Source organism: Mustela nivalis (genome assembly GCF_964662115.1).
Source record: "Mustela nivalis genome assembly, chromosome: 2".
NCBI classification, from domain to species: Eukaryota; Metazoa; Chordata; class Mammalia; order Carnivora; family Mustelidae; genus Mustela; species Mustela nivalis.
The window spans coordinates 161,895,663-161,913,233 of record NC_139021.1 but is presented as its reverse complement, the minus strand read 5'-3'; the positions used below and the strand labels follow the sequence as shown (position 1 = coordinate 161,913,233).

Here is a 17,571-nt window from a genome sequence, read left to right as displayed (position 1 = left end):
TTGGGGTCCAGCTGTCTTACTGAACCAGAACAGTGCTTCTCTCTCTCTCTTAAAGATTTTGAGAGAGAGAGAGCATGAGCAGGGGCAGGGGCAGAGGGAGAGGGAGCAGCAGACTCCCCACTGAGCAGGTTGCCCATCACAGAGCTCAACCCCAGGACCACGAGATCATGATTTGAGCCAAAGGTAGATACTTAACTGACGGAGCCACCCAGGCATCCCTCTCTCTTTTTTAAGTAAGCTCTAGGCCCAATATGGGGCTTGAACTCACGACCCTGAGACTGAGTCACATGCTCTACCAACTAAGCCAGCCAGGAGCCCCCAAAACAGCACTTTTCTCTACTGTAGCCGCAAAAACCACAGAACACATGTTGGTGGGATTCGTGTGACTTTTAATTCTTATCTTACTAACGTGTTACAGTAAGTGTGGGGAGTAAAGACAGGGATGGAGTGAGGGAAAGGAGGAAGAGAAAGTATCTTTCCAGTTCCTTGAACTGCTGAAGCAGGTCCTAGGATAAGAAAGTTCAGGAACAGCATCACACCCTATCACAGCAGCACTTGCAGCAGAGGTGCTTGACAGACACGGCAACTCTTAGGTCTGGCGGAAGGGACTGCAGGACAGACTTAGCCCTACATCGAACTTGGCACATGTGGAAGGCGGGGTAATGCGGCTGCTACACGGTCGGGCAGGTGAAAAGTGGACTCTCCAGAGTGGCCTTTCTCGCACACGAGTAGGAGCACGTGTGCCCTTCTCTAGCCTGAGTGTCACTGCCTCTCCAGCAGGGAAAGGAGACCCCACCAGCCATGCAACAATGGGAAAACTGTGGGGGCAGGGCTCTTTTAGAAAAGAGAAGGATTTCATTTTTATGTTTGCTGGTGGTGGTGATTGACCAGAAGCGATTCCTGTTACTTTTCGGCAGTAGCATTGTGTTCTGGTGATAAAGTAATTACACTCAGCACTCTTACAAGGCAAAGGAGAGTGAAAGCAAGGCCTCTTTAGGACCGAGACAGTGAGAAAGGGGCTATGTGTGTTCTAAGGGTAAGGGCCTGAAACAGCTAATTCTAGATCACCACAAATGAACTCACACAGATCAATGAGACCTCAACTTTTTCCATTCACACAAATACTCACCTCTTCTAGCTTCTACTACTAAATCTAAGGTCAGCTTAATCACAGGTTGGGGCACTATGACCGTGTTTCTAAAGTTAAAGTGAACAACTACATTCTTCATATTTTTTTTCTCCCTAAATTAAGTGGATTTGAAGAAGTTGAATGCCTAAAATCTAGGGACTCTTTTCATTATTTGTTGGGGACAACCCTTAAAACTCATCACTGCCATTTTTCTTCACTTACAGAATTGGAAGGACATGAAATGGGTAGGGAGAAGTCATTACACGAATCACAGAAATGGTCAACATGCATCTAATTTTACCCATTGAACAAAGAGACCTAAAGGGGGTAAATTAAGTTCTTTTGAAAAGAACCTAACTGTTTTTAAGGGGGAAGAATACTACACTAGCTTTTTTTTTTTTTCTTCCTGAATGGAATAAAAGGATAGATGGAATTTCGAGGGGAGGGAGGAAGTTTCTATTAAACAAACACCTATCACTTGTGAAGCAGTTTCGTCGGAGTGCTGTTGTTGGATGTGGACCATTGGTTTATCTTTGGCAGTGATCTTATGTTTTAGGTACCTAGAATGAGACTATAGGGCTGGGTGAGGTCTGGGTATAGCGAGTGAATGTAAGTTTTAATTTCAATTCACAGCAAATGACGATGATCACAGATTTAGCACCTTAGTTTGTACTTCCTCTGTACCTGAATCATCTAACGCTGTGAAGCCTGAGCTTTAAGTGAGAAAGCTGAGTTCTTAGATAACTCCTCTGTTATTGGCGCTAGGACTGCACTTTGCTCCAACCTAAGGGGTGGTTGTCTTATTAGAGAAAGTGGAGTGTTCAATGCTAGGTAGGAGACTGAAGCCTTGAAGACATTTTCTAGTGGTGACAGGTGTTTTGGTTCAGGAATAGGCTCTTTAACAAGTCAAATGCATATTATCCCCTCTTAAGCATTAACTTTTTTTTTTTTTTAAAGCGACAGAATTATATTTTTTGGCTTGAAGTGGTGCTTTCTTCTATAATTGATTTCTCGGTTTTCTTAGTAGATATTACGGTCTCCTCTAGTATTTCTTCAAAACTTTCCCCTATCTGGGAGGTTTTCTTAGAGGTTGCCTTAGAAGCCTCCTCCTCCTCCTCCTCCTCTTTCTTAAAGGACAGCCCAGTGGATGAAACTTTGGAGGTTGTAGAACTGAGGATTCTAGGTGGGAGCAGATAAGCCGGATTGGGGGGTGGATTCAGCCCTGAAATGCTTAATCCACTGGTGCTAAAACGTGTCTCCTCACCTTCCAGCAGTTTCCTGTAAATACAACAGAGAAAAAGTCTTAGGAAGTCAACTTATAATTAAAAAAAAAAAAAAAAAGAAAAAGAAAAAAGAAAAACAAAAAACGACTTAACCCTCCAGCTCCTATTCATTTTAGAAAGATTCCAAAAGACTCTGCAGTTTCTTTGTGAGGTTGAGACCAATAAATATTGTCTTCCAAGGTTCAAAGACTTGGGAGTTGATCTAGCACATACATACATATGTTCACATACATGCACACGTGCATGTGCACACATACACTCACACACCTTTAACATCAGCTGTGTTTAAAGCACCTTCAAAGGGAAACCTACCCTATTCATGAATACATTCAAAAGGGAATTTTTGTACAATTCCCCTTGGCCTCATCACACCCATTTCTGGCACTTTAGAGTTTACAAAGCTCTAAGGAGAAGTAATCTTACTAATTAGAACCTTAAGTGCAACAGGGATAAGGAGGTGAGAAGCCCACAGAGGAAGGAGATGCCTCATTTAGCCTGAACTTGAGATTTGTACTTTTTTTTCAATGTAGAGGAGTACAAAGAAAAGGGAAACAGCAACTTCAAAAACCAGTGAATTCAACTGTTTCAGATACCAGATTTTTTCTCAGCTTAGCCTAATGAGCATCATAGCAATGGGCCCAATGCCTTTTTTTCTTATCTCTAATACTGCTTATCATCTTTTCTTTAAAACCAGAAACTCGGGACGCTTGGGTGGCTCAGTTGGTTAAGCAGCTGCCTTCGGCTCAGGTCATGATCCCAGCGTCCTGGGATCGAGTCCCACATCGGGCTCCTTGCTCAGCAGGGAGCCTGCTTCTCCCTCTGCCTCTGCCTGCCATTCTGTGTGCCTGTGCTCGCTCTCTCCCCCTCTCTGTCTCTCTGATAAATAAATAAAATCTTAAAAAAAAAAAATAAAACCAGAAACTCAAGACACTATCACATACTCTTGGAGTTTTGTTTTGAAGAAGTATATATAATGTAAAAGAAAAAGAATTCTCAGATCAGGGTTGAAGCTGAGCTCTTCCTTTTACCAGCACCATGACTCAGAACGAGTTACATGGTCAGTCTGTGGTTCAATTTTCCTTGTCTGCAAAATGGAAATAATATGACCGGATACTAGATCATTTAAATACAGTATCTAATAGTGCCTGGAACATAGTAGCCATTCAGAAAATAGTAGCTACTGTTATTACCTTTTTTTAAAGGCAAATGTTTGCTTGAACATTGAGAAGAAATTCAGAGGGATACTTCACCTGTTAGGATGTTCTATGTTGTGTAAGCCCTATTTTTTTTAAAAGTTAGAATCTTTAAAAATGAATACTCAACATTATCTCCTTCAATCCTAGCAGAGGCAGGTAGACCATTCCAGGACTAGTAGGGTGGAGTTGGGATATAAACAAGTTGAGGGACAGAGGAGTTAGCTCCCCTGCAAGGGGCCAGAGATGACTTTCCTCATCCCTTCTCACCCATTAGAAATTGGAGAGACTATAAAACCACTTATCCACTTATTTGGGGGGTGTTGTCCCAGGTGGCTGGATCTGCTTGGGGGAGCATGCTCTTTGAAATACCTGTAAGCGGCTATCTCAATATCAAGAGCCATTTTGACATTGAGCAAATCCTGGTATTCCCGAAGGTGGCGGGCCATCTCACTCTTGGTGTTCCGCAGGTCATTCTCCAGCTGCCCGATGCTATCCTGAAAAGTGACATATCCAGCATCTTTGAATCAGCTGCAATGCAGTGAGATTTCCACAAAACAAGGATTCTCAACCCTGATGACACATTAAAAATCTAGGCCTGTCCCCCGGCCCAGATTCTGATTTGCTCGTTCTGGGGTGAGGTCCCTGCCTCTGCATTGTTTCACAAGGTCCCCAGGAGACTCAGATGCATGGTAAGCGTTGGCAACTTCTACTGCATTTGTGCTTCTCAAATGCACACCAGGGAGGTATTTTCTCTCTCTCTTGTTAAACAGGCACCTGAAACTGATACCAGGCTGTATATTAACTGACTGGAATTTAAGTAAAAACTTAGAAAAAAAAACCCCAAACCCACAACTTACTTCTCCTCCCTCCCTTGCTTATTGTATTGCTACTGAATAATTCAGCTGTTGTATGTCCTCTCCAAAACCCAAAGCTTCAGGTTAGGAGTTTAGACTCAGAAAATTCCAACTGTGAAAAGCACAGAGAAGATAGCAAGTCTTCTCTGCCTCCATTCCGTCTGGATGGTTTCCTGGAAGTCTGCTGCTAGATCACCTTACTGAAAGCATTTTATGCAGCAGGCAAGGAGGAAGCAGAAATACTCCACAGAATTTAAAAAATCCAAATGGCAGGCTGAAATTAGACTTTTAAGAAAGAAACTAGGGGGCACTTGGGTGGGGTCAGTCGGTTGGGCAGCCAGCTCTTCATTTCGGCTGAGGTCATGATCTCGGTGTGGTTAAGTCTACTCCTGGGGGGCGCCTGGGTGGCTCAGTGGGTTGGGCTGCTGCCTTCGGCTCAGGTCATGATCTCAGGATCCTGGGATCGAGTCCCGCATCGGGCTCTCTGCTCAGCGGAGAGCCTGCTTCCTCCTCTCTCTCTCTCTGCCTGCCTCTCTGCCTACTTGTGATTTCTCTCTGTCAAATAAATAAATAAAAATCTTTAAAAAAAAAAAAAAAAAAAAGTCTACCCCTGGACTGGGCTCTGCACTCAATGCAGAGTCTGCTTGGGATCTGCTCCATCTGCCCCTCCCCCCACTTGCCTTTTCTCTCTCTCCCAAATATATAAAATCTTTGAAAATAAATTAAAAAGAAACTAGGTCCATATAATAGTTTTGCTCCAAATTCTTTCAGGTGCAAACCCAGAAGAAAAATAGCTTAAAATTTTTTTTCTTAAATTTTATTTATTTGAGAGAGAAAGAGAGAGACCACAAGCAGGAAGGGGAGGGGAGAAGGAGAGAGAAACTCAAAGCAGACTCCCCTCGGAGCCCAGTGTAAGGCTCCGTCACATGATCCTGGCTGAGCTCACCACCTAAGTGGAAACCAAAAGTCTGAGGCTTAACTGACTGCGCCACCTGGGTACCCAAAAAATAACTTTTTTTTTTAAAAGATTTTATTTATTTATTTGACAGACAGAGATCACAAGCAGGCAGAGAGGCAGGCAGAGAGAGAGAGGAAGAAGCAGGCTCCCCACCGAGCAGAGGGCTGGACTGGATGTGGGGCCCAATCCCAGGACCCTGGGACCATGACCTTAGCCGAAGGCAGAGGCTTTAACCCACTGAGCCACCCAGGCGCCTCCCCAAAAAATAACTTTAATCTTTGATCCTTGAGCAGCCAGAGGGTCTTTTAAACTTTTTTTTTTTTTTAAGATTTATTTATTTGAGAGAGCGTGAGAGAGAGAGAGAGAGAGCACACATGCGTGCACACTCGGTGTGGGGGTGGGGGGTGCAGCAGGAGAGAATCTTCAAGCAAGCTCCCCACTGAGCACAGGGCCCAGCTCTGGGCTTGATTCCATGACCCATGAGATCACAACCTGAGCTAAAACCAGGAGTCCAGCTGCTTAACTAAATGAGCCACCTAGGCGCCCCCAAAGGGTCTTTTGAAAACACAGCAGATCTAGTCGCTCACCTGTCTGAAACCCTCTAACAGCTTTACAATAAAGTCCCAACTCCTCAGCATGGCCTGTACTATTCCCCTGGCTCAAAGGGTTTCAGCGACCTTGGCTTTCTCTTTTACTTCTTATGCTAAATTCACTTCTGCTCCAGGCCCCTCTTTAAGCTAGCTGTTTCATCTGTTTGGAATGTTCTGTAGTGGGTCTTCTGTGGCCGACTCTCAGTCACTGAAGATTCAGTTCAAATGCCCTCTAGTCAGTCTTCCTTTGTGTCCAAATTAAGCAGCCCAGTTTACCTCAAGCCGGGGCAGTGGCTAGCATGGGAAAGGACATCATGAAAATGAGAAAAAGGCACCTCCAGTGGGAGGACAAATTAAAAGAAAGCACATACTTGAACTGGCCGCTCTGCTTTATCATTATCTGAAATTCTTTCATTTATTTATTACTTTACTAATTTATTTTCTGTCACCTTCCTCTATCTCGTGGTTTTTCCACCTAGACACTGTTGACATTTGGGGCTGGATTGTTCTTTGCTGTCGGGGGCTGTCCTGTGAATTGGAGGGTGTTTAGCAAGTACTCTCCCTCCTGGTTGTGATAACCAACAATGTTCCCAGACACTGCTAAATGTCCCCTGGAAGGCAAGTCACTCCTATCAGAGAACGACTGCTCTAGAATGTACTCGATGTGGAAATGGGGGCTGATTCTGTATGGTTCACCACTGAAAGCCCAGAGCCTAGAGCAATGCACATCGTAGATGGCCTGTGAGTCATCATCGTTAAATGAATGAACCATGCTACACCAGCGCCTCTTTTCCTCTGCCCTGAAAAGATGTGGCAAATAACCATATAATTCAGTTGCAACTTTGTCGACATGAAGAACACAGCAATTCAGAGTAAATTCTGTGAAACAGTGATGCAGATAAACATGAGAAACCTCAAGAGGTAAGTGGTGAGGGATCCTTGTAACTTCTTGTGTGGGGATGACGAAGTGATGGTGGAAAGCAGGGCTGGCAACATTGGGAGGTGCAAACTTCCAAATCAAGAGAATCTGCAGAAAGAATGAAAATTCATACCTCCTACCTCTTCTCTAAATATTGATGGGAATGCCACAAGGGAGAAACTCAATTAACCAATAGGTACAGAGCAAGGAATGACAAGCAGTGGGGAAAATATATATTATACGGACAGTGATGGAAATATTCCAAAGTGTTTTAAGAGATCATAAGGGCTTAAAATGATTTTTACCAAACATTTTACTTGATGGTTGTTAGTTGAGGTTAAACTAACCTACAAGCAAGTCTGCTAGTGCTGCACTGGGGTGGGGGGTAAGAGAAGCGATATTACTGTGGGAAAGGGGAGAGGGAGGAAGACCTCTCAGTAGGCAAGGGACAGGAGAAATGAAATCTGAGGAAAAGAGGAGGATTTCATCAGGATCTTGGGGTTGCATTTCTTGCCCTGCCTCAAATAGCCAACACGCCCCAGTCAGTTTTCTATATTTTAGTCTCTTCAAAATTTCCATTTCTATATATGGAAAATTATAACATTCTTTTCTGAGGTGTTCTGAGATCCTCAAGTTGGGAGTTCAAATTAAGCACCTCACATTGTTATATGAGTCCATTATCTGTTAAATTAGATAACAGGTATTAAAACAGAACTTGTCACGTAAAAATTGGTCAATAAATTATTGTTAGTATCATACCATGTGAGTCTATACCCTTTTTAATCATATGGATGAATTAATCATGAGGCCTTACTGCAACCTCCTGGATTACCAAGGAAAACAATGTATAATAAGATGTAAATATTAGATAGTTGAAGGCATATTCCTTAAAGCACCAGATTTTTTTAAAATAATGATTTTTGGGGAAAAAAAGCCTTCCTAAAGGGGTTTGTACCATTTTTAAAAATATTTTTTTATTAAAGTACTGTCTACACCCAACATGGGGCTCAAACTCAGGACCCTGAGATCAAGAGTAGCATGCTCCTCCAACCGAGCCAGCCAGGTGCCCCATAGGGGAGGTACCGTTCTTAATGAGGACATAAACATAATGCAGCCTTTCTTAGCAACTATAGGTTATGATAATGAGCAATTATTTTTCTATAATTCTATGATGTCTTTGTCAACTGAGGTATGTCAGATTATTTGGGCCCTAAATGGCCCCAAAGAGCAGTGTTTGAATTAGTGCTTGCTATTTATTGGTTTTCTTTGTTCTGAAAGTTGAACTAAGCTACTCTTTCTTTCTCCATGATGGCTGACTCCATTGGTCCCTCTTCTCTATCTTGCAGCATGCTTCAAATTCAAAAGACAACGTCCTTTAGAATCATGAAAAGTAAGAATTAGTAAGTTAGGAGCATCAGAGGGGTCAGCTTCCCAATATGTGATTTAAACATGGACGTTTTGTCTCATCAGCAGATTAGTAAGGTCCTTTCTAAAAACAACATTTTTGTTTCAGAGCTGTGTTTGCTGAATAAAAGGTTGTTGGGAGCTGAGTTCTAGATAGAGATTTTCTTGAATTTTTATGTTACACATTTCACATGTCTATTTTATGGATCAGAGTAGACAAAAAGCATGACTCTGCTCCTTTCAGAAGGAACTGGGCTGACTGCTGACCATTGCTCTTCAACATATAGTCCCTTTGTTTGTGCTGTCTTCAGCCCACACCAGACTGTCTTGCATTGCCCTTCAAAAGCCCTGCCAAAGATGGCCTCCAGCTGGAAATCTGAGCGGAGCGCTGCAGTCTGCCCCCTCCCCCAACAACGCAGCTGCTGTTGGCTTAGCAGGAGGGAATGGCAGAGGCACTCCCAGTTCCAGCTGGGGTCTCTCCTGGAGTAGTAGCTAAAACAAGTGCTGAGCATCTTCCCAAGGACTGGAAGGATGCAAGGCCTGGAATAAGAGAAAGATCACGCCATACACACATCCGCAGTGGAGGAATGGAACCACAAATAGTGCTATGGATTTCATCACTTTTGGGAGCCCTCAGCCAGGTGAGCAGTAGTAGTGAGCGCAGCAGCACAGTCTGAATGAAAGAGCCCCTCCAGAATCACTGGGCAAGGAGAGAGGATTTTTATAAGTGGACTACCCATATGCCTTCTTCTCCCTCCTGTCTTGGCTTGCTTGCCTGCTTGCTTGCTTCCTTTCTTTTTCCCTATCATACTTTGAAATCTTGCTTTCTATGAGCTGGTTTATATTGTGAAGTGTGGTTTAGGTTAGTGCACTGCCAAATCAGCCCAAGGACAATAGGGTGCAGGGCTTTTACTGAAAATGCATATTCCTGGGCCGTACCTGTGAACCACTGAATCCAAATCTTTGGGAGTAGGCCTGAAAATCTTTTTGTTAAGCCCCCAAGTGACCTTGGTGGATCAATGGGTTTAGGAACTGCAAGTTTAAATTTATTTCTGTAGAGGAGCTATCAAGGTGGCCTTGGTTACAGTAATACAATGAGGCAGGGAGGGGCAAAAACAAAACTAAAAACACATGGAAGAGTTAAAAGGAAAAACTGGAATAAATATAGTTTCTTCTTGGATTCTAGTTTCAGAGATAAATCTACCAAGCCATAGATTTATAAGCAGCCAGTGGCACGCCCAACCTCCAAGGGGCCAACCCCTTTTTGCTATTTCATTAGGCTGTATTCCAATCTCATACTAGAGAGAAGAGGGCAGACTTGGCTTTTCTCCCTGGGGAGCATTAACTAATGGTGAGCTTGATTGTTCTGCAAGGTCTTTCAAGGAAAGCTCCAGCTTTCCAAGACTGACCAGAGTACAGGGCCAGGGCCTCCTGCAAAAATATCCTTATGCATCTTTGGGAGAGCAGGGCCTCTAATGGTGGTAGAGCAGCTATGCAGGAACCAGATTCACCCTGGGTCAGAAATGGAAAAGGTTTCAAGCTATAGAGGGTGGCTACATTTGGCTTTTGAAGACAATGGCCCTAGCTCTTCATAATTTCTCCTGTCACCTGATTTGGACAATCTCATATATCATTGTGTACTTACTATGTCACCTTGAATCATTCTTTACCCTTTCAAAACTGTAATAAGCTTTCTATCCTTGAATAGCCTGTCAGCATTCTAGGCAGGGAAAATGTCACTTTAATGGGGCTTTCCTCTGCCTCTTAGAGGGTGGTAAGCTTGCAAAGGAAAATGGGCCTATCACTAATCTCTGAAGCAGAAGAAAGAGAACAGCCTCCCATTACTGCAGCGGAAGGGGAGGGGGGAAAGGGCAAGAAAACAATGGCTGAATTTCATCAGGAGGCTTTTCATCTTGGCCAGCACTGCTAAAATTGTTAGAGAAAACAGCCAAAGGATACCCTTGTGACTTCAGGCCTTCAGGTTCGGCAGGTGAGGATGTGAGCCCCTCCTCAGCCTGAAGTCCCAAGGGGTAGGAAATAGCTTTCTGTTGTCTCAGCTGGTCTTCTATTCCACCAGCAGGTCCACTGAGGCTCTGAAGACCAACGCGGACAGGGGCACACTGCAGAGACGCAGATGCTGCAGTTTCTGGAGGGTTTTTGTTTGCTTCCTGCAGACCGTGTCTGGATGACCCTCCTATTGTCTGACACTGAAAGTCATTTAAAGGAAACAAAACAAGTCAGACAATACTGCAATACTGTCACTATCTCTTAGAGGGTAGGGCTAGACCAAGCAAACAGAGGGCATGGCAAAGACCAAATCAGATGGCAGTTGTAGTTGCAGGTAAGTTAGCCTTTTTGTAGAAAGACTGGGCTAGCCCTTCATAAGACCCCCTAGCTCATCTTTTGAGGCTTCTAGAAGAATACATGAAATCTCAGTTAACTAAATATGATTAATTCAGGCCATGCAGGAGCTAGGCCATACAGTGAAAAATTCAAGTTACAGCTTTTGAAGCAGAATAGAAGTATTTACTTGAATAGTACTGTAATTCCAAATGACTCAAACAAATGGTCCAGGCAAGCTTTCTTCTTTTAGCAAATGGAGCAGTTTTAATAGACAATAAATACCTGCACGCCAATAATAATTCTTCAGCTATAGACTAAAACAGTACTTTTGAGGTTTTACTCCTCTCTCTGTTCTTTTTTATTAATGTTTCCAAGCCCTATTAATTTCATCAAATGTAAACTTCGATTTCGGCCAGAATGAGTTATTGCAAATTTCTGAATTAGTACCATTCCACCCAATGGAGCTTTGATTGGACCTCAAAACTGAAACACTATTTAGATTCCTTTCTTTTCTCCTGTCTCTGTACTCTTTGTGGTCATAAGATGCCGTGGTCTTTGTTTGGAGAGAAAAGGAAGAAAGATTCAATTAACACCTTCAAAGGAGCTTAGGAGACATGGAAAGATGGAAAAAAAAATAAGTGGCCTATAACAAAGATAGAATCAGCCATCTCTGTGATTTATCACATACATTGAGGATGGAAAATTGTTAAGGAGATGTGAATTTTCAAGTGGGACCTCACTGCTGCTGAGCAGATTAGGTGTTTTTTGCTAAGTTGTAAGCCATCCATGACAGTGAAAATTGATGCTATGAGGTGACCTTTGATTGCAGGTAGCCAAGACTGATATGATGGTGTTGCAGAAGAAAAAAAAAGAACCCAACAAAGCAGTTAATTACCTAGAGAGTCATAACTAGGGCATGATACGGGAGACACATAATTTCTGAGATGGAAAGCACTCTAGATCAGCACCTCGGACAGCGCCCATGCCATTCCTATTTGCTAACTGGTATAAAGCTTTCTTTCTTTTTTTTTTTTTAAGATTTTATTTATTTATTTGACAGAGAGAAATCACAAATAAAGCTTTCTTTAGGAAGAAATACCAGCAGCAGATCGACAAGGAAACTCGTGTGTGTGTGTGTCTGTCTTTGAAGGGGAAGAGGGTAGAGAAGGGCGGTTGTAACTAGCTCAATCTCTCAGCTCCTTGGCTCCCAATCTCTACTCTTATGAAGGCAAAACTCAAGAAAATGATTGGGCAGAAACCCTTCCGAGAAGGATCCAGCATTCTTCTCCTTAGTACATACCATAGTCAGTCCAGCATTCTTCTCTCTAGCGCAATTCCGGGCACACAGAAAGCCTTCCAAAGTCTACCTAACAATCCAGACAGCCGAGACAGCACTGCCAACATGAGAGACTGTATCCCAACCGCATTGGGTTCACCTCTACTTTGGATGGGGGACTGTTCTTCGGGTCACCAGGGTGTTTATGTCCACTTGCGGACAGAGAGGAATAAATTAGATTTCTGGATTCTGAAAAACATAAGCTTAAGGGTTTTTTCTAAAAGGGCTCGGACAGGGACTTGACGGGCAAGGAAAGAGAGTGACCGGGACTCTAGAATGAATAGTGTAGACTCCTGGGCTTTTGTTTGTCAGCACCTCCAGTTGGGGTCCCCAACTGGAGTTGGAGTAGTTCCCGTTCCTCTCAGTTCCTGGGCCTCAATTGTGTGGGAAGGCATAGGTAGGTGGGGGAGAGGTCAGGGCGCCCCTCCCTTTGCAGCGTTTCAGCCCTTACCTGGTAGCTAGCCACCTCTGCACTGTGCCGCTCCTCCAGCTCCAGGATCTGCCTCTCCAAGGACTCATTGGCCCCACGCAGCCCCTCAATCTCGATGGTACGTGCCTGCAGCTGACGCCTGTACTCGTGAATCTCCTCGCGGCTTGCCCGGATGGCCTCCGTGCTGCGCGCTGCCTGCTCGTTCAGGTTGGCAAACTTGGACTTGTACCACTCCTCGGCTGACTGGAGGTTCTTGGCAGCCAGGGACTCATACTGGGCGCGGATCTCCCTCAGCGCCGAACTCAGGTCTGGTTTGGCCACAGCCACGTCCACCTCGGCCGCGGCCTGCGACGATGCCTGAAGCGTGGCCAGCAGCTCAGCCACCTCCTCGTCGTGCACCTGGCGCACAAAGGCCAACTCGTCTAGCAGCGACTCTACCTTCTTCTCCAGGTCCAGGCGGGCCAGGGTGGCACCGTCCACGTCGCGCTGCTGCGCCTTCAGCGCGCGCTCGGCGCCTTCTCGCCCTCGACTCTCCTCCTCGCAGCGCGCCCGAAGCCGCTGGACCTCCTCCGCCAACCCGTCGCGCTCCAGCAGGGCCTGCGCGCGCGCCGAGCTCGCCTCCTCCAGCTGCGCGCGCAGGTCGCGCAGCTCGCGCTGGAAGAGCTCGCCGACGCGCGACGGTTCGGCGTGGCGCTGCCGCAGTGCCGCCAGCTCGGCCTCGAGCGCGCGGTTCTGCGTCTCCAGCTGATGCACCTTCTCGATGAACACGGCGAAGCGGTCGTTGAGGCCCTGCAGCTGTTCCTTCTCGTTGGTGCGGATGATCTTGTACTCGTTGGTGCGCGCCGCCGCCTGACTCAGGTCGAGCCCGTCGGACGCGGGGGGCCGGCGGTAGGCCAGGCCCAGGCCAAGCGACGAGGCCGAAGAGCAGGCGGCCGAGGAGGCCACATTGCAGCGGGACAGCGACTGCGAGCGGAAGCTACCCGCGCCACCGGCGCTGGAGAGGCGCGAGGACAGACGAGAGCCATCTCCAAACACCTTGCGGTAGGAGGAGGAGGCGCATAGGTAGTGCTCCGAGCCGAAGCTCATGGTACCGGGACGAGGGCCGGGAGAGCGGCTGCGACTGAAGATACAGAGGAGAGGAGAGGTGCGCCAGACGGGGCGCGGCTGGGCGGTGTGCACCGGGTTTTAAAGCGCCGGGGCTGGGGCGGTGCGTTGGGGGCGGAGCTCCTGCTCCGGGTCTGGTGGAGAGAGGAAAGGGGGGCATCCAAAAGCGGGGGCGGGGAAGCGCAGTGACAACTGCAGCTGCGCGCGCGGCGGACCTAGGACGCGGAGACAAAGCGATTTGCTTAGAAGCCGCTCCCTGCCCGCGGCACCCCTCCCCAAGAATTGTCTGGTTTGGGAGTGACTTGAGCGGAGGGGTGTCTAAACGACTGGGGTTTCCCATCCGCAGATCACCCGGCTCTGTCGCTGTCCTTGACCCTGTTCTCCTTGCCACCTTTAGCCCACCCAGAGCTAGGGTTTTCTGGGAGGGGTCCCGTACGCCCGCCCATCCCTCCCCGGGAGCGCCTGAGGGTAGGCCCTGTTTTTTCAGTTAGAATGGGGACTTTGTCTCCTCCCTCAGGCTTTGTCCCTTTCCTCAGCCAGTTCGGGGTTCCCAGGGGGTAGAGTGGGTCTACGTCAGAGAGCATCTCATCAGCTATTCCTCTGCAGCTCGCGGAAGCGCCCAGGGCGGGTGGCTGGGCGGAATGCTTGTGACGCCCTGGAAAAGATGGGAGATAGATAAAGAACACGAGCCTGAGTTGCGGATAGTAGAGGGACGCGCGGGAAAGAGCTGGAACGCTGTAGTGGGCAAAACTGAAGTGCTTCCGACATTTGTATAAGTAAACGGCTTTCCCATCCGCAGACCACGCGGTTCTGTCCCTTGTCTTGACCCTGTCCTCCTTGCCTCCACCCTGAGTTAGGGTTTTTCTGGGAGGTGGCCTGTATGCTCATACCCGCCCCGGGAGCTCCGGATGAGGATGGGTTCACCACAGCCCCCAGCACTCTCCATTTAATAACGCCCACCACCACCTTCTTCTTCTTCCTTCTTCCTTCTTTCTCCTCCTCCTCCTCCTTCTCTTCTTCTTCCCCTCCTCCTCCTCCTTTTTAAAGATTATTTATTTGTTAGAGAGAGCGAGAGCGCAAGACATCACACAAGCAGGCAGAGTGGCAGGCAGAGGCGGAGAGAGAAGCAGGCTCCCTAGTGAGGAAGGAGCCCGATGCGGGACTGGATCCCAGCACGCTGGGATCATGACCTGAGTGGAAGGCAGCGGCTTAACTGACTGAGCCACCCAGGCGTCCTTAACACCCACCTTCTTAATTCATTTAGTTTACCTATGTGGTCCTGTAGGTATTAGCAATTTCAGGTTGTGTAAATCCTGGTCTGGTTTAGGGGTGCCCTTCCTGTGGACATTTCTCTTTGAACAAAAGAGGCGTTAAACTCTAGGAGTGGAGAAGAGTGCTGGCCACAGGGCAGGCCTCGTTGGAAACACAGGGTGGAGGTGGGGGTTGTCAAAGACCGGGATCTGGAGAGATGAAGGCTTGGAGGAATCAGTGTAGGCTCTGTAGTGTGCACTCACCTTCTAGCTTATCCTATCTCTCCGGATGTGGCTATGGCTTAGGAGAGGGAGTTAGGAAGAACTTTTTAGTAGACTCCAGAATTCCAGATTGAAGTCCTTTTTGATTTGGAATCTCAAGGATGTAGTTCTAGGACAAGGTTCTTTGTTTTGTTTTTAAAGATTTTATTTATTTATTTGACAGATGGAGATCACAAGTAGGGAGAGAGGCAGGCAGAGAGAGAGAGAGGAGGAAGCAGGCTCCCTGCGAGCAGAGAGCCTGATGGGGGGCTCCATCCCAGGACCCTGAGATTATGATCTAGGACAAGTTTTAACTTCACACAGGGAAATAGTACCTGAGACAGGCCACTAGAGGAAGGGAGAATAGGAGTCCTATGGGACTTTGGAATAAAATTCTTGGCTTTATACTTGATGTCGTGGAAGATGGTCAGGCCATGCCACAGCCTGTACCCCCTGGTTCCTAATCACAGACCAAGACCTGAGCTTAATTTTATGTTCACGGGGCTCAGAAATACCTGGTGAGGTGAAGGACGGAAGAGTGCTCGCTAACACTCCTGAGTGATTACTCTCTGCTGGCCATTGTGCCAGGACTTTTGTATATAGGTTTGCTTCCTTCTGGCCACTCTTCAGGGTGTCCCTTTACCCCCATCTTAAAGATCAGACACCAGGGCTCAGCTGCAGCACTCTGCATAAGGTACTAGCAAGCAAACATACATTGTTTCCTCACTACATAATTCTACTTCTTACAGCAATGAGGCTCTTGTCTCATTAATTTTCATGTGGTCAGTTTAACAGTAATAGTGGTAATAGTGGGCTTCCGAAGAGTTTTGGCCAATAACAAAGTAGCAGCTTGTTTTATAATTCAAAGAATCAGGGTGATGGGTTTGAATTGTGGCTTCTGCACTTACCAAGCTTGTAGGAATAACAACACCTACTTCCCAAGGTTATGAAAGATTGAGCTGATGCGTGTGAAGGTGCTTTGTAAGCTGTATGGGTATAAGGGATTCTTGTCATCATTGTCCTCTTTCAAATAAAGGGACATTGCTTCCCATCTGCCATCAAAAGGATATGAATTGGGGTTAGTGATGGGATTGCAGGAAACTGTCCATCATTTCATTGCACAGGCCTTGAGGCTGCCCCTTGGCAAAGACAATACATCCAACCTTGATTGGGGTAACTGAGGCCAGCATGACCGTGTGGTGAGTAGAAATAGCTGCAGAAAACTAGATCTTCTGGGCTCTAGTTCCAGTCTCATTTCAACTGAGAATAACTCATGAGTATAACTCCTCTATTATTCAGGACTGAATAACTAAGTATCAGCAAAATGTCCTGGTTGGAGTTTTACCTTTCTTTCTCTTTCCATCCTCCAATAGAAGTAGTACCCCAAAGGTTAAACACACCCAAAGCAGAGGTGAGGCAAAAGGCCTGAATAATCCAACAAAGGGTTAATGGTCTGGAAAATCTAGAGTGGGCTGCATTTTGTAATTTCTAAACAGTCGATCTTTGATTCCAAATTGAGATTTCCCCATGGGGCTTGTGTACCTCCCCTTTCTTGGCATACTACCCCATAGCCCAGATGTTTGGCTTTAATATTTTTAGCACAAAGCTCTATTACCAAGAAGTGATCTTGGCTGAGCCTCAAACGACAATTTCTTCCAGCTGGCCAGGTTTCTTGAGGGAGTGCCCTGCCCTATGCAAAGGCCATATCTTGATCTTCCTGTAATGTCAGACCCAGGCGCTGCAGACGCATGGACTAGGCATCTCCCGGTCCTCCCCCATGCCACATCCTCTGTGGCCTCTCGGTGGCATTTGGCAGTGCTCACTACTCACCTTGGTTTCAAAGAGCCAGTTTCTGGCCTTCTGCTCTTCCCTCACAAACTCTTTTTTCCAAATCTTATGTCTCACAGAGGCAAGGAAGCTTGTGGTAAAATTCTCTCCCTAAGGGATCTACTTTTGTATCATGGCTCTTTCCAGCCATGGGACTTTGAATCAATCACTGTTACTTGCTGAACCTTAGTTTCTTTATCTGTACCATTTCAATGGAACTACGCACCTGAGTGGTTTCCAAGCCTGACTGCTCATTAGAAGTCACTGGGAGCTTCAATTCAGATCCTTAGGCCTTCCCTCAGACCCTGGAATTTAGTTCTGAGAAGCCTTGACCTGCCTCTCATAAAATTTCTGTGAGGTTTCAATGAGATTATGTATACAGAATTGGTGTACTGTGTCTGCCATGTGCCTGCTCAATAAATGGTGGCTATTAGAACTATCTCTGTATTCTTTCAGCAAATATTTCTCTAAGTGCAAGGCACTGGACTAGGTCCAATGTATAAGGTAGATATGGACTCTCTCCTTGAGACTGGAATCCTAACAAGACAAATAGAGATTAAACAACTAATTACACAGTGAATTATTAATTATCACTGGGACAGGTGCTTTGAAGGAGAGTACAGATTGCTGTGGGGTGTATAACAGAAGGCCTGACCTGTGCTGATGATGCTCAAATCCTTATTTCCA

At 46.2% G+C, this 17,571-nt stretch overlaps 2 protein-coding genes across 2 annotated transcripts in view; one reads left to right on the top strand and one right to left on the bottom strand.

The window, feature by feature from the left end:
* Nucleotides 1-372: 372 nt before the first annotated feature.
* On the bottom strand, nt 373-13,528 carry INA (internexin neuronal intermediate filament protein alpha; the record flags this gene model as incomplete). The annotated part of the gene is made up of 3 exons (XM_082722495.1): nt 373-2,407; nt 3,978-4,102; nt 12,464-13,528. 3 exons carry the CDS (start codon nt 13,526-13,528, stop codon nt 2,095-2,097), a joined length of 1,503 nt encoding a protein of 500 aa, XP_082578621.1. The 3' UTR covers nt 373-2,094.
* NT5C2 (5'-nucleotidase, cytosolic II) overlaps nt 13,463-17,571 on the top strand; it is a 140,704-nt gene continuing 136,595 nt past the window's right edge. Inside the window, exon 1 of the mRNA XM_082722470.1 lies at nt 13,463-13,586. The gene's annotated coding sequence lies outside the window, so the exon portion shown is untranslated. The remainder of the gene's footprint in view (nt 13,587-17,571) is intronic.